The sequence below is a fragment of the Polistes dominula genome, unplaced genomic scaffold (genome assembly GCF_049000335.1).
Source record: "Polistes dominula isolate Pdom_NZ unplaced genomic scaffold, Pdom_raw_medaka contig_68, whole genome shotgun sequence".
Classification (NCBI taxonomy): Eukaryota; Metazoa; Arthropoda; class Insecta; order Hymenoptera; family Vespidae; genus Polistes; species Polistes dominula.
In genome coordinates this window covers 958,489-984,950 of record NW_028301034.1, presented here as the reverse complement: position 1 = coordinate 984,950, position 26,462 = coordinate 958,489, and the positions used below count along the sequence as shown (strand labels likewise).

The 26,462-nt window shown below is 35.0% G+C and overlaps 3 protein-coding genes across 11 annotated transcripts in view; 2 read left to right on the top strand and 1 right to left on the bottom strand.

Moving 5' to 3' along the window:
• Positions 1-17,801, top strand: part of LOC107070836 (Myocardin-related transcription factor) — a 246,156-nt gene extending 228,355 nt beyond the window's left edge. For 4 of the 5 annotated variants that reach the window (XM_089174530.1, XM_089174531.1, XM_089174533.1 and 1 more), the window contains 10 exons: positions 4,235-4,300; positions 6,332-6,628; positions 6,714-7,063; positions 7,143-7,427; positions 8,713-8,853; positions 9,043-9,226; positions 9,307-9,600; positions 9,767-10,386; positions 10,468-11,025; positions 11,112-17,801. In XM_089174530.1, coding sequence (XP_089030656.1) covers positions 4,235-4,300; positions 6,332-6,628; positions 6,714-7,063; positions 7,143-7,427; positions 8,713-8,853; positions 9,043-9,226; positions 9,307-9,600; positions 9,767-10,386; positions 10,468-11,025; positions 11,112-11,468 — 3,152 coding nt within the window. In that variant the 3' untranslated portion in view covers positions 11,469-17,801. The remainder of the gene's footprint in view (positions 1-4,234; positions 4,301-6,331; positions 6,629-6,713; positions 7,064-7,142; positions 7,428-8,712; positions 8,854-9,042; positions 9,227-9,306; positions 9,601-9,766; positions 10,387-10,467; positions 11,026-11,111) is intronic. The other variant, XM_015329368.2, reaches the window with a different exon arrangement.
• A 346-nt stretch (positions 17,802-18,147) lies between these two features.
• On the top strand, positions 18,148-22,087 carry Aptx (aprataxin). 2 transcript variants are annotated; one of them, XM_089174539.1, is made up of 4 exons: positions 18,149-18,786; positions 19,232-19,635; positions 19,714-19,847; positions 19,914-22,087. In XM_089174539.1, exons 2-4 carry the CDS (start codon positions 19,277-19,279, stop codon positions 20,075-20,077), a joined length of 657 nt encoding a protein of 218 aa, XP_089030665.1. In that variant the 5' UTR covers positions 18,149-18,786; positions 19,232-19,276; the 3' UTR covers positions 20,078-22,087. The 2 variants fall into 2 exon arrangements, with proteins under 2 accessions (XP_015184878.2, XP_089030665.1); XM_015329392.2 differs by having other exon boundaries at positions 18,148-19,635.
• The window catches only part of Pdk1 (Phosphoinositide-dependent kinase 1), a 277,088-nt gene continuing 271,268 nt past the window's right edge, over positions 20,643-26,462 (bottom strand). For all 4 annotated transcript variants that reach the window (XM_015329378.2, XM_015329376.2, XM_089174536.1 and 1 more), the window contains one exon: positions 20,643-26,413. In XM_015329378.2, coding sequence (XP_015184864.1) covers positions 26,303-26,413 — 111 coding nt within the window. In that variant the 3' untranslated portion in view covers positions 20,643-26,302. The remainder of the gene's footprint in view (positions 26,414-26,462) is intronic.

Genomic DNA, 26,462 nt, shown 5'->3' with positions numbered 1-26,462 from the left:
AGAAGAAGTAATTCCATTCTAGAAAAAAAAAAAAATAGGTACAGGAGGGGGGAAAAAAAATAAAAGTCGTATCACATTTATTTTTGCCAACTATCAAATGCTCGATAAATTAGATCTGTTGGTAGTTAACGGAGAACGAATGTACGATTCTCCTCCTTCTCGTCGTCGTTGTCGTTCGTGTTTACGAAAAATTGTTGAAAATAAGTGACGTGGGCGTAACTGGTAAAAAAAAAAAAAAAAAAAAAAAAAAGAATAAAATGACTCGATGAGATGGAAAAATACATGAAAATATTCTTCTCCGGGAATAATCTATTTTGAAAAATGTCACGTCCAGTCAGTCCGGGTTTGACTCGACAAATGGAAAAGACTAGAGAAAGAGTCCAAAGTTATAAAGAAGGGAAGATCGAGAACCATCAAATAAGAGAAGAGAATTACAGGGAAAGACAGTGAAAGAAGGAAGGAAAATAAGAAGAAGAAGAAGAAGAAGAAGTGATGCGAGAGTAGACGAGATCTTTCCATCTCCTATCTCTCTCCTTTTCGTAATCTCCGGGCCTAGAAGCTTTATTTATACCCAAAGCTGGCGTATTATTGGATCACCCCCGCGATTCGTACCAAAGTAAATGTGTCTTATGCTTACGACTTACGTCGTAGTCGTCGTAGTCGTCGTAGTCGTCGTCGTGGCCTTTCTATTTCGCGTTTGCCCGATTTCCATCTTCTTTCCTCCTCCCTTTGCCTATACAGGGTGTACCGAAAAGTAAACGCGTTTGAAAGAAATCAAATTGATTTATAATCATCCTTTAAATCGTAGAAATTAATCAAGCAAATAAAATGTATTGAATTTTTGTATCGTTAAGCAAGGCCCCTCCCCCCCCCCCCCACATGCACGCACGCCACGCGAGGTTTTAGACATTTTTTTTAACTTTCCAGGAGGTCCTAGAACGATTTGTAAGATAATCCCCCTCCCTACACTTGAGGGTCGAGGAATTAGAAAATTGGGGTCAAAACGGTAGCAATCGTCGTCTTAGTTGTCGTCGTCTGAGTCGAGTGCAATATTTATGGGACCAAGAAGGAATCCGGTCTCTTCCGGAACTCCTTAACACTTTAACGCCAGGCTTGAGGATTCCGTTCTCTCTCTCTCTCTCTCTCTCTCTCTTTTCTATCTCTCTATCTCTCTCGTTGATTTATCTCCCACCGACCATCTCCTCCAGCAACCGTCACCATCACCACCCCATCTTCCTTTTCGTAAAGCAAAAACACGCTGCGAGAAAACGAAGGCTCGTAAAGTGTCGTGCGACAAGTTTCGGAAACTATTCAAACGTGATCGTCGTTTTTATATCTTTCTCAAAAAAATGCTTCGAATTTTTTTTCTCGCCTTAGTCTCAAGAAAGATAGAGAGAGAGAGAGAGAGAGAGGAAATATGGCGTTGGAGGTTGTGGTGTTTAAAACGACGACGGAGGTGGCGAAGGTGGTGTGTACAATGCGCTTGGGGGGATTCACTTGGTAGGAATGCGCCGCGTAAATTTGCATTCTATGCATTGCGTAGATACTTATGGAGCGCGGCACGCGTGTCTTCGGGATATCTTCGAGTATCTTTGAATTCTCTCTTTTCTGCATAAAGAATCCATTGGCACCGATCTGAAAGACAACAAAAAAAAAACCATTAAACTTTTTACGATATCAATTCGAGTATATTTAGCGCAAAATCTATACATTTTCAATATATTTCAATAATAATATTATTCTTTTATCATTTTGACGAATATATTTATTCAATTAATTGGAAATATTTAATGATATGTTTTCGACAAGATGGAAATCTTCGAAATATGTGAAACATCGTAAGAATTTGAAATACGTCGGACCACCACCGTGTTGTGTGTTGTTTCCTTTAAAAGATCGCGAGCTATGACTCTCAAGTATCATGGGGGGATGGATACACACGAAACAACTATGCGAATTGTACAAGTATCGTATGCCACGCATGGTTAAGTAAAATCGCATAACCTTCCCGCCTTTTTCATCTTCCATTGTTTTGACTTTCTCATTACACAAGCAATATCCTTTCTACGAAAAATATACACGCAAATGAATACTGCAATGTGAGAGAATATTTTGACAATCGAGAAAGATCAAAGAATAAACTTAACTCAATTAATCAAATTTCGCGTGAGAAAACATTGTCAATGATTATTAACTCATATATAAGTTGAAAATAATTATTTGAATAAACAAAAGGAGATACTGTAAAATGTTTTTCTCAAGAATAAGAAAAATAGATGATTAGTGCAACAAGGAACGATGATTATAATCTAAAATCGTAGTTGGTATTCGAGGAGCGCACTGATTGGTATCTCTAATGTTAGAAAGTCGTAAGTTAAGTTGCCACCAGGTAGGTAAGAGAAGAGAAGAGAAAAGAAGAGAAGAGAAGAGAAGAGAATCGTGCACGTGCATAGTTGCGCACGTGCGGCTTTTGCGCACGAGAAGGATCGACTGGGCAATACGGTCCTACGCATTTCTTAGTAGCTCGTGCCGCTCTGGTCGTTAGCATCTGTCTTTTCTGAACCACAGGGCATCTTACTCCCTTCTCCTCTACGTCCACCTCCACAATCTCTTCTTCTTCCTTCTCTCTTCCTATTTTCTAACACATCAAGAGTACGTAAATAATATATACTTATATACTACACATTGATTTGTATTTGTCAAGTTGTATGAAATATCCCTTCTCTCCACATTTACGTGTCGTTAAATATTCATCGAGTCTCATAACGTTTGGCGAATTTTTAATAATCTTATCACGTCGAGAGCACAGGCGCTAATGAACGCTGAATATTCTATACGTCGTGGAACCTTCCTCTTGCCGCGATTTCTAGGATCGATAAAGTGAATGTCGATTTAAGCGGCTCGTTAAGAGATAAAGTAATCTATTCGTTAGAATCGTAAGAAATCAATCGTGAACAATCAATCTCGATGCAAAATCTTTTAAAGGTCTCTCTCTCTCTCTCTCTTACTCTCTTTATCTTTCGCACATAAAGCTGACGTTGCAACGCAACGCAACGCAACGCAAAATGGGTATTTGTTTTCTCTCAAGTTTCGTTGGATTTTTAACGACAAGGACTTTCAAGCACATTCCTTTAAACGCAAGGACCTACTATGCGGATACACGTACGTATGCGCATACATAGGTGCCTGGCCTAGAGGTATAGGGCTTAAGGGATAAGGTATATAACAGAGGAAGCAATCAGAAAGAGAAAGAAAGAGAGAGAGAGATTTTTCTCTTAGTTCTCCCCAGCTGCTTCTTCTTCTTCTTCTTCTTCTTCTTCTTCTTCTTCTTCGTCCTGTTTCTTCTTCTCCGCTTTACGAAGGAGAGTTAAAGCAAGCAAGCAAGCAACGTTTCGCTTTGGATTTGTGCGCGGTGCTGCTTTGAATTCAGATTGCGCGCGGTCGTTCGCTGCCGGCGCGCCGGTTTTGTTTCTCCTTCTCTCCCATTCTCCCCTGCCACCCTCTCCACCACCACCACCACCACCACCTTCTCCTCTTCCACCCGTTACGAAGCGAAGCAATTTATGCAATCTGGCCCGCGTCGTCCGCAAGTATTTATAACTCTGGGCCCTTTGTGTGTTAATTTGTACTTGGCTTCGCGAGCAGCCGCCGGACGAGAGAGATACCCAACCGCGAGGACTCCTTCTTGACCTTTGATCCTTCCAAGGACCTCTTAAGACTTTCCCATCCGTGACTTCTGATCAGGAAGGAACTCTCCTTTAATTAAACGGACCAAATACCATCCCTCTCTCTTTCTCTCTCTTTTTATATACAAGAATCTTTCCCCTCCCCCCTTGTGTTTTTTTTTCGCGATATTTACTAAAGTTCATTTCTTTCATGTTACATACTCACTTAATGATGCTCCAAGAAAGAAATAAAGACAAAAAAAACACCGTAACGGAGAATCCCGTGTGTCTAATCGTTAAAAAGAGAAGCAACGATCGACTTTGATCTTTCGAGATTTTTTTATAGCCAACGCCAGGGAGACTCGAAGTTTCGCGGCTGTTCGCGTATCGTTGAAAGGTCTCTTCTTTATATTCCGAAACTTCTTCACTTTGTCCTTTAGTACGAATTATACACATTTAAAAGAGAAAAACTACGTAATATAATATAAGAAAAGAAAAGAAAAGAAAAGAAAAGTATCCAAATCGCATCGTTCTTTATTCATTTCTCTTTTTCTTTTTTCTCGTTGCAGCGTTGAAGGTGAAGCTCATGCTGAGGCGGCCGATAAATCAACTGGTTGCCCAGGGCATTATGCCGTGTAAGTATGATTTTCTCGAACCTTTAGAGTTCATAAAATCCCAAGGTGTTCGTAACGTAAAGCAAGATGTGCAATTTGCCTCGAACTTGCAATCACCAAACGAAAGAACGAAGAAACGAACGAACGAACGAACGAACGAATCTTTACAACGATACCCGTGTTCCAGCTAACCAACAGCAAATTCTTCTCTTTCTCCCCATTCTGTTTTTCTTACTAAACTTTAAGTGAACTATTACCTTTTTTTCGATCTTCAAGATCGATTAATCCATTTACGAGAGTCGATAACCACACGATTACCCTTGATCGTTTTAATTACGTAAAATTAGATAACGGGGTCGCACGTACGAGTTTTAAAGTATCCTAAATTGTCACCAAAGATCTTTCAATTGTGTCGTACTAATGATACTACCAGCGTATTTCTTCTTAGAATTGCCTTATTAGGTTAAGAATCGATAAAAATATAGTAACGATAATGGTTAAACAACCGTAAGGAAAAAAAGAAAAAAAAAACAAGAAAAAGTACAATAGATTGTCGTGAACTTTTAAAAGCGTCATCGTGTACGCATGCCATGCATGCATCTCTAGTTGTTCGAGTAGATTTATGAGGTGGCTTCGAATGTTTATACCGGAACGACGGGCGTGCATATACGAGAGAGGGATCCGGTAATTATTTGGGTCACAACCTGAAATATCGGTCTTGTTACTGTCCAAAGCGGTACGCGTTTATGACACTCGCCACGTATATATATATATATATAGATCGCCACGACTGATGGAAATACACCCTCTCGGAGATAGGTTTCATACGAGTTACATTACGGAGGCGTATACTCCTCCTCCAGCTATCGCATCATGCATCCCTTGGTGTTCATTCATTTTGCAAACGGTGAGACTTTAAGGCGCCATTATACTCTTCCGGCGTGCCGGCGCCACGAAATAATGGCGCTGTCTTCGCGGAAATACGGTCTTTTTAACGAGCCGAGCAAGCTAAAGAGCCTCCGCATTTTTTATTCCCAACACAGGGCCCGGATGCGATATCCCGTGAGAGATTTTACGAAGTACGAAAATTTTAAAAATATCTTTTTTAACGCGTCGTATACATCGTGTCCGAATAACACTCCCCCTTCCCCCCCTTCCCCATAGGAATTCACTAATAACCAAACGCAACCTATGAACTCCGGAAAATTGACGACTCTTGCGAAGTTTAAATACGAATCGTCGTTAGCATATTTTCTGTTTTTTTTTTCAAAACATCGATCAATTACACGGTTCCTACCTGGCAGGTATCGTTCTTTTTTTTTTCTTTCTTTGTCAAATACTGTCGTATTCCTAGTTTGGACACAGTTGGAACAATCTGATACTTATTATTTTACTCTGACAGTTTTATTTAACGATACACTCAAGGACAATGCAATTTAATTCGTAATAAAAATTCGTGGTGTCGTCGACCACCAAAAAGATTCAATGCTCGCTACACACGGACGCGATCGGAAAGCGAAAAAAATTGGTAAAAATAACTTGAGCAATTAGAATTTTTCTCGCTCATCGCTTGAAAGTGGCTAACGAGACGAGAAACGATGCTTCTTCTCTCTCGGCATGATGATGGTGCGTGCACACGGCTTTGGTATCGCGACAAGCACGACGCCTAAGCAACGGAAGGAACACACATTTCCATTACCACATCATGCGACTTCGTAGGTGGTACAGTCTCTTTTATTCCTCGTAATGAAGTGGCTGCATCTGCATCGGCTGTACGGAAATAGTATTACGCGTGAGTTCGCGCCTACAGGAACGCGTTTCGGGGATCATTTATCCAGCAACTTAATGGCGCGAAGGAATGCGAGAAGACGTTTGACGTTGACACCAAAATGGCTTCGCGTTGAAGCGTTACTTGAATCTCGTCGTCCCGGAAATTCAACCGTGCTCGTTCTATCTTCTCCCTCTCCCACCTCTACCCCTACCACCTTTTACCTCTTTCCCGCATATACATTTTCGAACGTACCTAAAGTTTCGTTATCCTTGGGTGTACAGCTCTGAAAACTCCGCCGGCGTTTCACGAACAGAGGAAACAACTCGAACGGGCGAAAACTGGTGATCTGTTAAAGGCAAAGATCCAACAGAGACCCGGTAGGGAAGAACTCGTGAGGCAGCATATCCTTGAAGATGTGGGTCACGTTGATCCGAGCCTAGCCGAGAGGCAACGTATGCTGAAGAAGGCCAGATTAGCCGATCAATTGAACGATCAACTCAGTCATCGGCCTGGCCCCCTTGAACTTATTCAAAAGAATATTCTTCATACGGAGGAACCCATCGAAAGGGCGGTAAAAGGTAAAGAAAACAAGATTTGTTTTTTTGATTAATTTCTTAGTCAATAAAGGAGGAGGAGGAATGACATGTGTCGATTATCTTACAGAGGGACACATTCCCTTCAAGGCGACGTGTGAGGGACAAGTAACGAAACCCCAACATCCGGATCATTACATCACATTTGAAGATGATTCCCAAAGTTCGGAAGGTGCACCTTCGCCGCAATTGGAGTCCCGTTCTGACGTATTGGAAACTGCAGCGGCCTCCGCGGGAATCGTCACGGTGTCTCTCAGCATCCCTACAACCGGTGGCGCGGTCGTTGTTTCCTCGACGTCACCAGTTTTTCAACAAGCATCCGGAACGGAACCTACGATACAAACGTTTGCGGAACTATGCAACACGGTCGTTGGCTCGCAACACCAAACGCAACAAGCTCAACACCACCCGTCTGCTCAGGTAAAAGAAAATTTTTAAGTACATTGTTTATGAAAGATCAAGCAAAGCTAACTACATGTTACCTTGTTTTTCTCATTAGGCGAATCAAACGAATGGAACATCGGGCACGTTACTCCCATTGGCGCCGGCATCGAGTCCCATGTCTTTGGGATCGACCACTTCGAGTCTAAGTCCCCTATCGAATATTTCGATAGCCTCGCCACCGGCTCCACCACCGGCAGCCATAACTCCTAGACCACAACCCAGTCCGATAGCTTCTTCGGCATGTCAAAGAAACGATGCACCTGGCAAGGACAAGAATCGAAAAAAATCAAAGACCAAGAGCCAACCTAAGACGCGTACGATCAAGTTTCACGAGTACAAAGTGAGTAATATAGGACCACTCTTATCGAGTCAACCTACCGATTCGAATTTAAGCGAATTGCAATCCTATCGGAGTAACGAGCGACGAACGGTAAACCAGCGCGTCGCGCTTTTTTATCGACGAGCTCGTCGTTTGGAACAGATTACCTTTCCTCCTCCTTCCCCCCCCTCCCTCCCTCCCTCCCCATACACTGTATATTATTTCTCTTTCATCTTCCACTCTCGTCGTTTATATTTAAATATATCTACGTATCTCTCGCATGTATATTATGCATGTAATATAAATATATATGTATATATATATATATATATATATATATATATATATATATATATACCGAGTTTGGTCGGGAAACGTGCTTTATAGCCGATATATGTATTATATATCGCACGTATGAAGGAGAAGAGCGCGATAATTACCAAGTATCCCAAAAAGATTGTTGCGTGTGCTACTACAAACTAGTTTTCGGCTAACGGGGAATCGCGTTTCGCCGTGGCCAACGAGTGAGAGAAAAAAAAAGAGCCATGTAAAAGGAAAAAAGCAAAGGAAACGAAGCTGAACAAGAAGAAGAAGAAGAAGAAGTTCGAGAAGAGAGGAGTCTGGGGGTAGAAACGAGTACAGACGCAACCGTGAATCTCGGCTCCTGTGGTCAAGCAAAAGAAAAAGAAAAAGAAAAAGAAAAAGGAGGAGGAGGAGGATGAAGAGGAGGACCAAAAGAGGGAGATCGTATCGGGTGATTAACTCTCGCGATCTCTCTCGAGGGGCCCCTGGGCCCACCTCGTTATCTCTGAGTAATTCGAGTGCTAATTGCACCTATGAGCGAGAGAGAAAAGGGACTTCGTATCCATCGATAGGTGCCGCAAGGGGGGCCCCGCTTTTATTCGGCCCTCTGGTCTCTCTTTACTTCGTGCCTCAGACCCCTCCCCTTGTTCTCAGTCATATTCCATCGTGAAAGCGCGCCCGCGTCAAGAATGATACGGGTGGTGTGCAAATGAGATCCGCGGAGAAAGAAGGTCTTTCGATGTGTATCATTTATCATTCGTAAACGGAACGTGCATACGTCACCGAATGAATTCTCTTCATCTCTCTTTCATTTTCCTAACGCATCAAGATGATATTTATCTTTTTTTTCATTGGAATTTTACAAAATTCATCTTCACGTTTTTTCATTTGTACTACTGTTCCAAACGCGTTCTCAGTCGATTGCCTGTGTAGGAAAAAATATAACAAAAATTAACAAAGATTAACCATGACTAATGTGCTATGCGATAATATTGTGTGGCAGGGTCCGCCAAACGCACAAAAGACATCGGTTTCGTCTACGCCCTCCGGTCTCGGCTCGGCGCCACCCGGCGAGACGAGCTATGAGCTGCTCCTGCAGCAACAACAACTATTCCTTCAATGGCAGCTCGAATGGCAGCACAAGGTACACACATACCGAATCGATACTACACGCGATAATGATGTCCGTTACTGACATGCATGAGCTAGACTGCTTACTTACACGTTACACGCTTTCTCTCATTGAGAAAAAAAAAATGATTTAAACAAACAAATCACAAATTACAATTATAAAGAAAACTAATATATGGATGATAATATGTTTTTTCCATAGTATCCTCAGATTATATTACCAGCCGCGCAGAAACCATTGTCTCTTACCAGCAGCGGTGCTAGCGATGCCGGAAGTATTAGCGGAAGTAGCGCGAACGCTCCGAGTCCTGCGCCATCGAATGCCTCAAACAATCCGTCAGAACAACCTCCGCTCAGGCCTTTGGGTAAATTGGAAGATATGAAAGGTAATTACTTGAAAATATTTCCCCTTAAAAACTTGTCTATCTTTACTTTGCAATTTTTTTCTTGTTTTGTAATTTTTCAGTGAGCGATCTTAAAGTCGAATTGAAACGACGCAATTTGCCGGTGTCAGGTTCGAAGCCACAACTGATCGAACGGTTAAAACCATTCACGGAATCTTCTAGCGGGAATACAAACTCCAACGGACCACACGTCACGCACATGGGTCATATCTTAATGGACACGCCCGGTCCTATGACGTCCGACGAATCGAGTTCACACGCGAAGAGCCCTAGTTCGATCGTCAAGGACGAACCGAATAGCCCGCGGACAGATTCACCTCATGGCAGCGAACACGACGATCCGTCGAGCCCACCAGGTATGCGTATGGCATTATTCATGCATACATTTTACGTATCGCTATTAACTTCTCTCGACGAGACAAAGATTTATCTTCCTTCATGCGTTTAAGCTGTTAGCGCAACTTTCGAGCGAGATCGTCCCAGCTTCGAAAGACGACACACGTGGGTGTTTTTACGATGTAGTTCGTGTTTCAGGAGACGATATCATCAAAGAACAAAGAAAACGGATAGAAGAGTTGCAAAGGGAGTTGTATAAATCCCAACAACAGCTTCAACAAATTCGACAAACTCAGCCCGCAACTGTCCGCGCCGAGAAATTGGTGCTGCAACAACATATCCAGAGCAAGATGCAACAACAACAATTAGCATTACATTTACAACAGTTACAACATTTACAGCAACAGCAACAACAGCAACAGCAATTGCAACAACAACAGCAACAGCAACAAAGTCATCAACAGTCTCAGCAACAAATGCAGCAACAACACGCGACTTTCCAGCATCTCAATGCGAAAGCCAGTTTGGCAGCTTTTCTGCAGACGCAACCGAACAATGCAACTACTATTTTGGATTCCACAACACTCACGGCAAATAACAATAGGAGAAATCAAGCGAAGAATAGTACAACCGTTCAAATACCTACCGCAATAGTTTTGAATTTAGCGAAACCAGCAAAACTGAACGGATCGTTTCTCGGTGCTCTAGTCGCGCAAGCCCAAGCTCAACAACAACAGCAAACGAGCAATACAGAGGATGGTAAACCACCTCCACCACAATATGACGAAGCAGCCAAATTATTGAAGGTCGGTATATTTTCGAGTAAAATGTACATTTAATTAAAGTATTCTTTTTACTTCCCTATTTAAAATCGCGTTTACATTCAGGTCAAGATAGAACCGGTTCAAAAGAGTCATATCAAGAGTCAAGTGGTAGATGACGTGTTGGAAATTCTTATTAAAAACGGCGAACTTCCGCCAAGTGCTGCTCAAGATCCAGCTACGCCTACAACACCAAATCGTCAGTTACAGCAGAATTTGGTGTTTACCGCGCCAGCGGACAGTCCAACTCAATCTTTAGTATTCGCGGCCGCTAGTCCTATCAGTCCGATCAGCCCAATGGCAATGGAGGTATCTCAGAGTGGTTGTCCTAGTCCGTCGACGTCGACATCGGCATCGGCATCTGCCTCCGCTGCGGGATCGGCTGCAGCACCTCCACCTCCTCCGCCATTACCATTGGCAACCTTTTCTATTCAATTACCCACTGCCTTGCAGCAATTACAACAACAAGAAGATATGTCCTCGTTCGGAACACATCTTTTGAATTCGGATAACGATTTGGACACCGCCATGCTACTGAGTCCTGAATCTGTGAACGAAGCCTCACCTGATCCTCAACCACCGCAAGAGGTCACTTCATCGGATAACGCTAATTTAGATCTTAAAGTAGGTTGCGTTTATAGTCATAGTTTTACTGAATAATTCAAAGTTATTAAACAACAACAAAATCGATTATCGTTATTGCTTGATAGGAACTTGGATTGGATCTGGAAACATTGGGTACGATGGATTTTGGTCAACTCGACTGTGGTCTAGGAGTGAAAATGGAAACTACTAACGAACTTATGGATATAGCGGACATGCCAATGGACATGGACGACCCCGATTGGTTGGACTCCTTGATGCCGCAGTCTCCTCCTTCTTCTACACCTATGTCGATTCAACAATCGGTTCAACCGATTACATCGTTATCCTCGGCAACGGATATCTACGATCCGTTGCTAGCAAGTAGTCAAGATCCTTTCGATCTCTTTAACATGGAAGACTCCGACTTCAAGATGTCATCCGAACTCTCTCTAACATGGGACAAGGTAGACTTTGCTACCTAGCCCGAGATTTATTCTCAAAACTCAACTTTGTGTACTTAAAAGTTAACGAACAAGAGAGACACGGACTACTACTACTACTACTACTACTATTACTACTACTACTACTACTACTACTGCTATTACTATTACTACTACTACTAATCCTTGGCACCATGTACATCGCGTTTGGACACGAGTGTGTAATACGAATAAACGTATACATGATCATAGTGCAAAAATTGTACCAAGTGTAGGTGTCGTCGGTATTCGTTTTGGATGCAGTAATCACCGTTGGCCGAACAACGAGCCCTCCCTTTCAGACTCTGTCGACAAGCTCGAATGCTTCGTGCCAAAGAACTTCTATATTTGATCGTAAGGAAAAGTGAACGATTCCAAGTGAATTTATCATGAATCGGAAGTCGAGAGAAGCATATCTTAGGTAAGCGATCATCGAAGGCTAAAGAGGAATTTCTTTTTTTTTTTCCTACAACGTGTGCACCCTCGGTCTTCTTTGATCGTTTAAAAAGAATATAATGAAACGAAAAAAAAAAAAGGAAACAAATAAAAAAAATATGTCAACGCACATAATCGTTGTTCTTCCAAAAGATATCACGAATCCTATCGCTGTATAGTGGTCATTAAAATAAACCGCGCCTTATTAATGGCAAGTTAGTTAGAGTTTCTCTATCTAATCACTGTTGCGGTTTCCTAATTTCAAAATGATATCGGATCTCTAAATAAGGAGCAATTAAACTTGCTCTAAAACGAGAATTTAAGGGCAACGAGTGACTAATCTTTTCAAAATTCTCCAAAGAGTCTTCTTACGACGTTTTTAGATATGTAGTTCGTACTCTTATCCAGTCTACGAGATCGTGTGTTGCTTGAGTTTTAATAATCGCAAATTAGCGTGTGTGCAAAACATAAACAAACAAAAAATGTATACAGAAAAAACGAGAAGTACCGCTCATACGTTCTTCTGGTTTTGGTACTCTTTTCCTGAACCCTTCCCTTTCCCTTTATATATATATATAAAATAGAAACCATAATCAATCGTAACAAAACTGCATAATTACATTTACGAATATTTAATATAATTAAAAAGAAAAAAAAAAAAGAATAATTGTAAAGGTATACATACGTTAGATAGATACTTATATATGTAAATTATATCATCATATATACATATACATATATATGTATGTACGCCTCAGTCTAAAAGTTGAGCTTGGTTTTTTTTTCTTTTCGTGGAAAAGCTCGTATCGATCGACTTTTAGCGGCGCAATTGCGATATTTTTTAAGCCAGAGCATGTGATGTTAGAAGGTACATATACTTTAATCTATAATATTATATATATATGTGGAAAGTACGAATTGCTTTGTAGTAACAAAAGAACATTGGTCTCGTTACCGAGGTCGCGGCTTGGCGCGATTCCTTCAGCTTTTTTCCCCAGATGACATTTCTCATGCTTTTTATTTTACTTTTTATTTTTTTGTTCATTCCTTTTCTTTCTGTCTCTTTCTCTCTCTCTCTTTCTCTCTCTATCTCACTTTGATTGTTCTTGTTTTATGACATTCCATGTTTCTGAACTCATGACAAACTAGAATGAGATTTCATACCCAAAAAAAGCTGCCAACCTCTTTGTATAACCAGTTCTGAGAATTTCGGTTGGCTCGTTGAAAATTTCTATGGTGTTTTCATAAAAAAAAAAAAAAAAGAAAAGAAATGAAAAAATACAAACAAAAAAATCCAAATCAGGTTACAAGTGGTAGGCTTGGATAAATAGGTGCAGCAGGTTGTTCAGTCAAGAGGTTCATTTAGTCGCATCAATGATGTTTTCTGATTCCAAATATATATGATCTCTGCTTGTGCTAATTAATCTCACATCTTACACTATATCATGAAATTTCTTTTTAATTCCGCTTTTTAGCTTTCTCGCGTCGTTTCAATGTTTTTTTTTTTTTTTTTTTTTTTTTGTTTTTTTTTTTTCACAATAGTTATGGAAATTAGATGCATCTACTGTCTCATTGTATAAAAATAACAAACCATTACTATTATTAATATTATTATTATTATTATTATTATTATTAATATTATTAATACTATTCTTATTATTATTATAATTATTATTATTATTATAATTAATATTATTATTATTATTGCTATTATTATTATTATTATAATTAATAATATTCCAAACACGAGTCCTAAGAGTTAAAATCCTCTTGTGTTTTTTTTTTTTTTTTTTTTTTTTTTTTTTTTTATTATTATTATTTATTTATAAGAGGGTATAAAGTATAAATTGCTTGCAGTTTATTATTCTATGATTTCGACGAAAGGACAATAAAGACCGCATTCCAAGCACTTAGATTTAGAAAGTCCGACATCTTTCTTGCTTATCACGATATAGGAGGTACTTTGGTATAAGACCGTATAATAGCGTACGTCAAATAACAAAAAAAAAAAAAAAAAGAAAAATCATCATCTTTGACTGACATTTTTTTACTGGGTTTACTAGGAAAGTTTGTGTCAATTTAAACAAAAAAAAAAAAAAAAAATTTTAAAGCAATATTTCGATATATTTCGGTATATACATGACAATATGTATTTATTATTAATTATGATGTAATCAAATTAATTAATATGCATATTTAATTTTATATCCAAAAAATATATCATATATTAAATTATATATAATTTATTAATCATTATGAATTGTATATAAATATGAAATTATTATTATATTTAATTAACCCTTAAAGTGCACACTTGGTGTTTGACCATTCAGATGGGTTAAAATGAACTTGGTTCATTTTTTGGGTTAGTTCATTCAGATGGGTATAAAACCTATTTTATTTTTAAAAAGATGTATCAAACTATTTTGAAAAAAAAATTGCGAGGTCTAAATATTAAATAGTGGCTTCAGGAGACGCATTCAAACACGTTGGGGTGTCAAACACCCACAGTGCACTTTAACTAACTTTTACCAATTGTGCACTTTAAGGGTTAATTATTTGAATTAATTTCATTATATAAATTATAATTAAATCGTTAGCCGAACTTTCCAAGGAACCGATAAAAATTAGTATCCCCCCCCCCATCTATAAATAGTTCGTCGTACTTTCGTTGCAGTAATTTTCATTATACACCCAAAAAAAAAAATAGTTAGGTTCGTTTCTTTTTTATTTTTTTTATTTTATTTTATTTATTTATTTTTTTTTTTTTTTAATATCGAATACATGAAAATAATTCGCAACAATATAGTTTTTTTTTTTTTTTTGCTAAAGCGTATTGCTGCTGCTGACCTCAACGAGGGGACAATTGTAGCTTCCTGTCGTCGATTTAAACAGAAACAAAGAGATAAACAAACAAACAAACAAACAACAAAAATATAACAAATTACAACAGAAAGAACGGGATCGCGCCGCTAGCCTCGGTAATACGAAGAACACGATGAGAATTTGTTGAAAAAGGACTGTATGAATGGAGTGCTATGTGCATGCATGTGTTTATGAGTTTTTTTTTTTTTTTTTGAAATTAATGAAAAGAAATTCTAAATAAATGTATTGTAAGAAAATGGAAAACATAATAGGAAATGGAGAGGTGGAGAGAGAAAACGCATGAACGATGATGAATCAATATTCATAGAGATATTACAGATAGAGGAAACAAACCATAAACGGTTGTATAAGTGGAAATGTCTCTGCATGAATATAGCAACAAAAAACGAAAGGTTTATGTTGTCTCTTTCTAACTCATGCGGTACACATATATATATAACGCAAAAAAGAACAAAAGACTCGCAAGTTAAAGAGAGACAACATTAACTTCTCTTTTTAATACGCTGACAGGTTTTATGCTGGCTTGTTTGCTCTAGGGACCCTGTAGGAGGGACGCCCCAAAGAATTTTGGGGGACAGGAACTTATGTAGTCACGTGATTGCGCGCGAATGAATCAAACATTTTAAATAGTATCAAAGTTGTATATAGTAATAGTGAATAGTGTAGTGGTGGTAGAGTGGTGAATTGGTTTGAAAAAATTATGAAATAATGAATTGCATCAAATACAGAAGAAAATGAACCATATTATTATTATCAATTCAAAAAGAAAGATTGAATTAAGTTTGATTTGATAAAAGGCATTACAGTATTTAGAAATTTCAATACAACTTGTAGGAATTTATACAATTTTGATAAATACAATTATCTACTATATTTACAATTATTTTAATCATTCGTACAATTTGTTTTTAATTTCCAATATTAATAAATCAGCTAGGATTCCTGGGTATTATATCTTCCTAAGTAACCACAGCCGTTATTTAAACATACTAAAGATTAAACATGGCTGCGCATTGTATCGGAAGCTGTCCCCCAAAATTTTCAGCAATATGTATGGCGTGTTCCTCCTACAGGGTCTCTAGTTTGCTCTATGTGTAGTATCTCTATGATCAATATACGCATGAATGTTGTTGTTAACGATATTGATAATGATATTGTACGTTCTATGCGTAAAAATCGTTATCAAATTATAATAAATCAACGGTGCTAATAGTTATTGAAAAAAACAAACAAACAAACCCCAAATTTGAGACATCGATCGGATAATCAATCGAAGATATAAATCTTGACTACTTTTCTAAAACTTTCTTTCCTTACAATTTGCAATTGTGAACACATTTTTTCATGTATAAAATATCAAATTATGTAAACGCATTTTATTATACATAATATGGTAATATCAATAATGGAAGCGAGATAAATGGGGGAAAGAAAGAATAACTCGTTCGAATGCAGAGATTCGAAAAAGAAGAAGAAGAAGAAGAAGAGGAAGAAAAGAAAAATAAAGTAACAACGTAATAAAGGAATAAAAAAAAACTATTTGTGACTATTTATGGCTAAATATCATTGGCACTGATAATTTACACCACCAACATGTAAAAAAGAGGAGCAACAAAATCGTAACATTCCAATGATTCGCTCCAATTACAGAGAGATCCACAAACCGTATTATCATGTTCCGTAATTTTATGCGTTGATATTAAAAATAAAAAAATTAAAAATCTGTCTCTCTCTCTCAAAAAAAAAAAGAAGAAGCTATGCGAAATATTGTTCATTCGAATGAATTCTATCTTTTCGAAACAGTCGCAAGAGTTCATGTGAAAATCGTCGATTTAAAACGTGGGATCGTTAAACCGTTTAAAGTATAATCAGTGCATTTAATTATTAATCATTTAACTGATTTCATTGTTATTGTTATTATTGTTGTTGTTGTTGTCGTTGTTAATTAATCTTTCTATTCGTTCGTAACGAGCTCGTTAAAAACAAACAATACGACTTTAACGTTGTCATACTATAATAATAATAACAACTTAATTGTAATAATTATTTTGTTAGGTGCATTTAGAAAATTAATCAATCTCACGAAGATCATTCGAAATATTTTCTTGCGAGACAAACGCGGAACATGATATTTGTTGGAATAGTTTAAATAATCAAATGTGCCAACAATTTTCCCTTGCCATCATCGTATAAATATAATGTATTTACTTCAATGTAATGACGATCGTCATAATCGTCACGTCATTTAAAACAGTCACCCTTATTCATCGTCGTTCGTTACTTCGACAGGCCTACTTCAAATTAACGAGATGATTTTTTTATTGTTTCGTTTACCAACCACCCACCCACCCACCCTCCTTCCTTAAACATATAAAAATAAAGTTACAAGGAAGAGGAGCAACGAGAGATGACCTTGAAACTACTTTCTGCCTATTTTTGTCATCATCATTGATTTGCATCAATGGCGTCGATGTTAATTCATTGTTTCAATTTGAAATTTGTGAAATAGTGAATCTATTCAATGATTGATTGATTGATTGATGGATTGATTGATGGATTGATTGATTGATTGATTATGTCAGGGCTGTGCGAATCTGGTAATCTGCAATAAAAGTTTAAGGGAAATATCTCTTTGTAATAATATTACGTATTTTATTACGTAAAGAAATGAGATGATAATTACAAAAGTGTGTGCGAAGTAGTAACACGGAAAGAAAATTTATATGTGTACAGTAATGTTGCGATAGGATAAATAAAAATGAAAATGTGAGCGAGCGAGCGAGCGAGTGAGTTTTGTGAGATTGTGTGTATTATCCCCTTTGGTGGTTATGATGATGATGTGTAATGTGTAAGAGGGTGAAGAAAAAGAAAGTAAGATAAAAAAATGAAAAAAAAAGAGAAAGAACGAAAGGGAAATTCAAATATTAAACGTGAGGATGTTGCATGAATGATATATCTTAAAATCGCATTGAAAAATACCTAATACAATCGAACGAAAAAAAAAAAAAACAAAAACATATTTTCTATGCGCATACGAAATATGAATGCCGAGAGAATGATTTTGTTATGTATCTTTGAATTAATTATTATAATAACGTAATTTTAAGTAACCGATCACGTAATTATATTGCTAGAGAGAGTGTTATTTATTTTTATTTGTTGCAAATTTGTCGAGATTGCCCTCCATTTGAGTAAATAAATAAATACAAAATTATTGACAAATCATTCATTACTTACCACAAAGCAATAAAAAAAAAAACATCCCCAATCTGTTTAATTTATAATTATAAATTAATTGTATAAATCATTATTTATTGTTAATAATTTTCACAACGATGAGAAAACATTTTTATTTATTTCTTTATTTATTTCTTTTTAAATCTCTTACCTTGTCGTACTTTTGATATTCAAAACAAAAATGACTGCTACACGCCAATGATCATTTCTGTATATCTTCTGATATAACATAACCTATAAATATGTAATATAAACTTCTATTTAATTTTATATTCGAATGAAAACACACAGTGACTTATTTATATTATTTTATTATAATATTTTTCTTAACTTTAATCAACACATTAACTCGTTAAATCGTATTTATTTTTTTTTCAACTCTCTGTCCCTTATATTAATATAAACAATAAATAAACTTTATGCGCACATTTATAGATAATAACAAATTGATTTTGATCTTTAAAATAATGGAAAGAAAAATTCGAACAAAGCTGTAACAGTAATGGCATCACAAAAGAAACATCGTACTTTTGATCTTCAAACGAAAATGACTGCTACACGCCAATGATCATTCCTGTATATTTTTCTGACACGTGTACACTGTGTTTAGTTTACTCAAACGTAGAGTAAACGTGTTCAATATTATTGTCAAATTAACTATCAATGTGTTTTTTTGTTTCTTAAATAAATGAACTCCGTGTTAACATCATGTCAAAACATCTACGCATGGATTGATCAGAACTTTTCAATTCGTCAAACAATCGTAAGAAAGTTATTTCTCTTTTAATCATTTCTAACATAACCTATAAATGTAATATAAACTTCTATTTAATTTTATATTCGAATTAAAACAAAGTTACTTATTTATATTATTTTATTATAATATTTTTCTTAAAAGTTAGTTAAAGTGCACACTTGGTAAAAGTTAGTTAAAGTGCATTGTGGGTGTTTGACACCCCAACGTGTTTGAATGGGTCTCCTGAAGCCACTATTTAATATTTAGAACTCGCAATTTTTTTCAAAGTAGTTCCATACATCTTTTTTCAAATAGAATAGGTTTTATACCCATCTGAATGAACACTAGATGGCACTAGACAAATAACCCATTTTTTCAAATTTGTTGGGGTGTCCAACACCCCAAGTGCACTTTAAGGGTTTCTTAACTTTATTCAACACATTAACTCGTTAAATCGTATTTATTTTTTCAGCTAGCTCTCTGTTCCTTATATTAATATAAACAATAAATAAACTTTATGCGCACATTTATAGATAATAATAAATTGATTTCTATCACTAAAATAATGGAAAGAAAAATAAAACGCAATGAAAAGAAAAATTCGAACAAAGCTGTAACAGTAATGGCATCACAAAAGAAACATTGGTCATTAGGTTTGTTAGATTCCATGAATGATCCGACTCTTAAAGTTATCGAAGATGATAGCATAGTCGTAATTAAGGACAAATATCCAAAAGCTAAATTTCATTATTTAGTATTACCAAAAGAAAACATTTCAACGATATGGAAAATTACAAAGAAACATGAAAATCTTTTGTGTCATATGAACGATGTTGCTGATGAATTAATTAAAAAACATTCGGAACATGAATTCATGTACGATGAAAATCAATGTATAATGTTTGAACAAAATTTGATCATAACTTTGTAGCTAATATTTCTTTACATTTACAGTATTGGATATCATTCTATGCCAAGTATGCAAAGAATGCATTTACATGTTATTAGTACCGATTTCAACAGTCCATGTTTAAAAACTAAACAACATTGGAATAGTTTCACTACGCCATTTTTCATGCATTCTAAAGGTAAATCATCCAATGATGATACCTCATTTCAAAGAATTTACTAATCGATTTGTTTTTTCCTCATAGAACTATGTAAACAATTGAAAGAAAACGGGGAAATTAAAAAGATAAGTATGACACAATCGAAACAGTATTTAAATAGCGAATTAAAATGTCACCGTTGTTCCATGAAGCCTAAAAATATGCCAGAATTAAAGAAACATTTAATCACGCACGTGTCGGAAAAGTAAAAAATAAATATTTTGTTATTTTTATTCCATCGTCCAACAAGTGACTGTTATTTCATCGATGAAAAATTTTCAATTCATATTAACTGAACTTTGTACGAATCAAATGGCAATCAACAACATTTCAAGAACTTGTTTACAACCAATTAACGATATGTAGTAATATTTATCAGTCATAAATGTAAAAATAAAAACTTAAGTAATGAAATTGTAAAAATAGAATTTTATCGTGATAAAAAAAAAAAAGAAAAAAGAAAAAAAAACGTTTCGAAGATGTTTTTAAAAACCCTCCTTCTTTTAATGATTACGCATAAATAATCTCTCGTACAATGTGTAATTGAAAAATTAAACACTAATAACACACATGAAAAAATATTATTATGTAAATACAAAACATAAAACTTTTCCAAGAAAAATAAGCTAATAAAATTAAATAAGAATGTAAATTATCGTTAATTAAATTGTTAATAAATTCAACAAATATTAGAGATGATAATTAATCAGGAAATTAGGGATATCGAATATTTGAGGAATGGTTTTTGAATAAATAAATATTCACAGTTGAAAATATGTTTCGGAAAATTTACTATAAATAAATTTGATGTTAATAGGTTTGTTTTTTTTTTTTTCGTCGCCTATAATATCAATTACGTGCTAACTATTTACAGTCTTCATCCTTATCCTGTATCTAGAATTTATAATGTATCTTCTGTGTGTATTTTTCGGTGCATGAAGAAAGATGTATAACTTTGTGTGTCTGTATGCGTGTGTATATCTGTATGTATTTTGTGTATAAGCGTAATCGAGAGTACGATAAGATAATAGAGTCCGATGTAAAGTGTCGATCGTGTATAATCCTTAAATTCTGTATACATTTAGTAATACTGCAATGAATAGTTTGAAGCGTTTCTATCGCATCGAAACAGTAGTAATAGTAATAGTAGTAGTAATAGTAGTAATAGTAGTAGTAGTAATAGTAATAGTAGTAGTAGTAGTAGGCATTTTGAAAATTCCGCAAGTATTTTGCCCTGTTATTGCTTGCGTGGTTCACGGAAAATGAATTTCGATCGATAATCCGTGATAACCAATTTTACACATCACTGATAATGTTTTTCTTTTCTTTTTTCCGATTGATTTTCATTCCTCATTTTGTTTTTTTTTTTTTTAAGTATTTATCTCCACATGTTGTGGCGCAACATTTAAACGCATTTATACACATAAATAATTCATGAAATTAAACTATAAGTTTATAATGTGTGTTTGTTGTATTGTGTGTGTTTGTTTGTTTGTTTGTTGGATTTCTCTTGAAACTCGTTACATTTGTTTTTTACTTTAGAGGCGTCTTCGAGCAGACATCGATTCGCGCGAACAATACATTTTATATTATTTTCTTTTTATTTATAATTATTTGTCTAACTATCAACTATATAATACAAAAAAGGAAAACACTTTAATACGATGCCGCTCGAAGCACATAGGAATCTCGATACCATGATCATCCGAAGATCCACCATACTCAACCATTTTGTTTTTTTTTTTTCACATAATACAAATATCCGATAATTTATTTAAATCTATTACGGAATCAAAAACCTCGTTTCTTCTTAATCTTTTTCAATTTTACATTTGCGTCGTTGCGTACAACACACGCGACGACGCATCATATACATATATAAATATGGGTCGTCTTTCTTATAACACTTACGTACAATTTGACTAAACAATTTTTTCTGTGGCTTTTTTTTCTTTTTCTTTTTTTTTTTTTTACAACGATTTACATAAAACGTAGACAGAAAAGAAGAAAAAAGAATAATCTAACAACAAAAAAAGGCAGCTTAGCTTAGCGTAAAGGACTTAAGCGTGCGAAAATAACGCTTTGGTATGTCTCGCGATTGGATAGAATTGTAGTCATCACATTTAACATATTTACAATTGTTCTGATCGATCGATCGATCAGAACAGAGAGAGAGAGAGAGAGAGAGAGAGAGAGAGAGAGAGAAAGGAGGGAGAGAGTGCACGATTAATGTAAAACAAACTAACATACGTAAAGATTCAAATTTTCTCAACAAAAATATAATATTATGGAAAATAAGATGAAAGAAACAACAAATAAAACTAAAAATTATCCTCCTCGCGAGAAAGAAGGCAAACACAAACAAACAAAAAAAAAGAAAAGAAAAGAAAAGAATTTCGTAAGAAGGAAAAAGAGAAGAAGAAAAATCGACGACGGCAAAATAGAAAAAAGAAAAAGCGGGGATGAAGGTGAAAATTTCGTGAGGAACAAAAATCCGTAATTTTTCAGGTCCGCTCGCACCGTACGCAGCCCACCAAAAGCGGTCACTTTGGAAAAAGCCACTGGGCACGGGGACAATGCCGATTCTATAAGAAGAATCACCATTATTTCGAACACATCCAACACCACGGTTCCCTGCTCCTCACGAAATTCAACCTTACATCGGATTTTTCTTTTTTCATTTTTTTTCCGCTTTCCGATTCATCTCCTCTCTATTTTTATATCACACAACACAACACGATGATCCCGACCGACGTCTCTTTTCAAAAATCTGTGCCTCCACTCCTCGCGAGGAAGTTTTCAAACGACGAGACAATTTTACGTGCACTCTCCCCCCCCCCTCTCACCCCACCTTATTAGATAGTTCTTTCTTTTTTTTTCTCCTTTTGTTTGTTTTTAAATAAACGAAACGAAATATGATAATTTAAATAAACGAATATGAACGAACGAACATGAAAAACAAACGAATTTTTACAAACGTACGATCCAAATTCCCTAACTTTCGTTCATTCTCATCAAAAAAAACGATTTTAAATACTATCCTAAATTTTGTCCTAACTTAAACCTAAAAGAGTTTTACTTTTGTACACGAATTATAAACTAACTAACTATATATGTATGTATGTATTCACAATTTTCATAAATATCACGCGTAAGTTTTTATCATTTGTTTGTTTGTCCTGTTGTTGTTGTTGTTGTTTGTTTTTTTTTTTTTTCTTAAGATACATATATACATGCACACACGTATTTCTTAACTGTAATATGTGTGTGCGTGTGTGTATTTATATATGTGTATGTATAAATATATTCATATATGTATATATACAATATTTATAAATAATGATAATGTACAAGTGTATAATACACACAATATACAAGGAATTTGTTCGTACGATATTCTAATCAAAGAAACGAGGCTGATTCATAACTATACTGTGAATCGATTTATCGAAATATCGATTTTTTTTATCCGACTATCATTTTGCTATAATTATAATATTTACAAAAATTGTATCTAACTTTTACAAGTGACGATATTCAATGGATTGGAAACATGCACGCGCATTCTTTTTTCTTTCTATATTTATATAATTATATATATGTGTGTGTGTATACGCGATTACTAGAGAGAGAGAGAGAGAGAGAAAGAGAGAAAGAGAGAGAGAGTATATATATATATATATAAATATAAATATATGTATACTTATATACAATATTTAACGCGATATTATAATAGCGATAATAATTGGTAGTAGCATTTAATAGTAATAATAATAATAGTAATAATAATAATAATAATCGCAGTGGTAGTAGCGGTGTATAATACAACTAATACGTAACATTTATCGTACGGGACTTCTTAAATATAAATATCCTTGAAAAAAAGAAAAAAAAAAAGAAATATACAAAAAGATGAACGAAAAAAAAAAAAAAAGAAACAAAAAATCGAACCGAGCAAAACAAGAAAACCCGATGGAATGAAAATAGACAAAAAATGAATAAAAATATTTAAAAGAAGAAAGAAAAAAAAAAGTTAACCAGAATAGAATATCAAGAAGAAGATAAATAAATAATAACGCGAGAATGACGAGTATATATATATATATATATACAATATATATGTATATATGTTTTCTTGTGTAATAAATAAACGAAGAGATAGAACGAAATAAAAAAGAAAAAAGAATTTGCGACAGTTTGTGTGTGTGTGTGTTTTCTTTTTAAAGCTACGAAGAAAAAATACTTATATCGGCGATACTATTATAAGAGAGAGAGAGAGAGAGAGAGAAAGAGAGAGAGAGAGAGATACAGCGCTATATAATAGTTAACAACAACGTTAATAATGTTTCCTACAATTATTAAAAAGCATATAATCATAATAATAATAATAATAATAATAATAATAATAATAATAATAAAAATAATAATGGTAATGATTATGATATTAAACACTTAGCCAACCAGCACGCGCCGCAGCGAACTGTAAAAGCAACATTTCAAATGTAAAGCACTGCTTTTTTTTTTAGTCCATTTCGTGGTTTTTGGAAAAATATTATAATAAGACCAATATATTGGTCTGCACGATCTACCCCTTTCATATAATTTGTCTACATTGAAACGGGGAGATCTCCCCCGATCGGTCGGCTAAATGTTAATAATAATAATATTAATAATAATAATAATAATAATAGTAATAATAATAATAGCGAGTAATGAGACAACGATAATGATTGGCTTAACACGAAGAAAAATAAATTACGCCCGGCGCACACGATAAATAACGAAATTCGGTGCGCTTATTATCATTTTACTTAAATAATATATTTAATAGTTACCTATTCGTTTCCTTAAATTTAGTATAGAAGAAAAAAAAAACAAGACTACCAACTTATTTAATATTAATGTGATTGCGTCCATTTCGTTTTTCTTTTTTTTTTTATATAGTTTGTAGTATATTCCAATAGTAGAATTAATTTTATAGAATTATTATATCCAAAGTGCTAATTTTGCTGCTCTAGAATTAATGCATCTATTATACATTTTCGTTTTATGCGTGTTTTTTGTTTTTTGTTTGTTTTTGAACAATTTGGCTAATTATTATATTTTCTGATTTTTCTTTCAATTTACTATTATCTTTTGTTTCTTGTTTTTTTTTTTTTTTTTTTTTTTTTTTATTATAGTGATATTTATGTATATATATATATATATGTACAATCCGCAAGAACTCGATAATATGATCGCGACGAGAAAACGGAACAAAATAAAAGAGTCGAAAACTCGAGGAGAAACGGATCGATGGCGCGACGAGAACACACCACTCGTTTTTGTACTTATAAATTACGCTAATTACTAATTCTAAATATATGTATATAAATAGGATACACGATCATGCATCCCTCTATTCGGATCGCTAAGTCTTTGACCTGCTTTCTCGAGAGTTAAATGGTACTTATTTTTTTCTATTTACATGACAGGTACATAGGCAGACGAAAATAATGGAAAAGTGGAAGAAAAAGAAAAAGAAATTATATATATATATATATACCTATATTAATATAAATAAACAAAATTTCGAATATATACGAAAATAAGGAATCGCAATTTAGCTTGACCGGACCTGTACTTAAGTTGTTCTTTTTTTTTTTATCAGAGATGTAACACAACGTAAAGTTTAAAAAATAAAAATGGTATTAAAAAGCTGCGAAATGGTTGGTTGGAAAATATTTGCAGTGTTGCGATTCCTTCAAAAAAAAAAAAAAAAAAAAGAAAACAAAAACAAAAAAAAAACAGAATTTCTTTCCTTTTCTATTTCCTGTCGATCCGTTTATAAACGTCCTATCTTATAATCTAAATTCTCATCCGCCCTTTTCCTCGAGTTTACTTCTCTTATTCTTCTTTTTCTTTATCTTTATCATCATCATCATCATCATCATCATTATCATCATTATCTAATATAAATTTCGACTAATAAAGAATTTTCCTAAAGCTTTTGCACGACGACAGCCATTTTACGTTCGGGATCAACAGTGTGAACGATTATTGACGCGTCGCAAAAATACTTGTCCCTAAATAATTTGCTCTATTTATTTAGCGTCTCGAAGCAGATTCAAACTACTTCTTCCAACGATAATTTACCTAATAGTATAAGATCCCTTTCACCTCCAATCGAAGGAGGAGAAATGACCAAAAAATCATCTAGAGTAACTTTTGTCCTAAAAATAGAAGCCGACACCTATCGATCCTTAAAAAGATGTCATCCTATATGTGTGAGTCTGATGTGTCTATATATATATACATATAAACAAATTCTTTTCCTATATAATGTCAATTCGAAATGATGAAATTGTCGAATGTTTTTATACCGTTGTATTCTCGGACGCGTTACAGAATCGAGTCGTGGTGGTCATTTTGCTCTCGTTAATAAATGTTACTACTTAAGCTGTGGATTCCTGCAGGCCGTAACAATGGACTCGCATATCTTCGATAGCTCTACACCACTCTAATGCGAATCCCTCAGGATCTTCGAGATAATACGTCCTGTTTGGCTGTAACAAATAAATGAAGGATCAATTAGATATAAGATATAGGATGAAA

What these genes read in the sequence shown, in the direction of transcription:
- Aptx (XM_015329392.2), top strand. Translation starts at nt 19,277, where the DNA reads ATGCGCACATTTATAGATAATAATAAATTGATTTCTATCACTAAAATA. An exon ending in CATTCGGAACATGAATTCAT is followed by an intron (nt 19,636 to 19,713) that starts GTACGATGAAAA and finishes TTACATTTACAG; the next exon opens with TATTGGATATCATTCTATGC. An exon ending in ATTTTTCATGCATTCTAAAG is followed by an intron (nt 19,848 to 19,913) that starts GTAAATCATCCA and finishes TTTTCCTCATAG; the next exon opens with AACTATGTAAACAATTGAAA.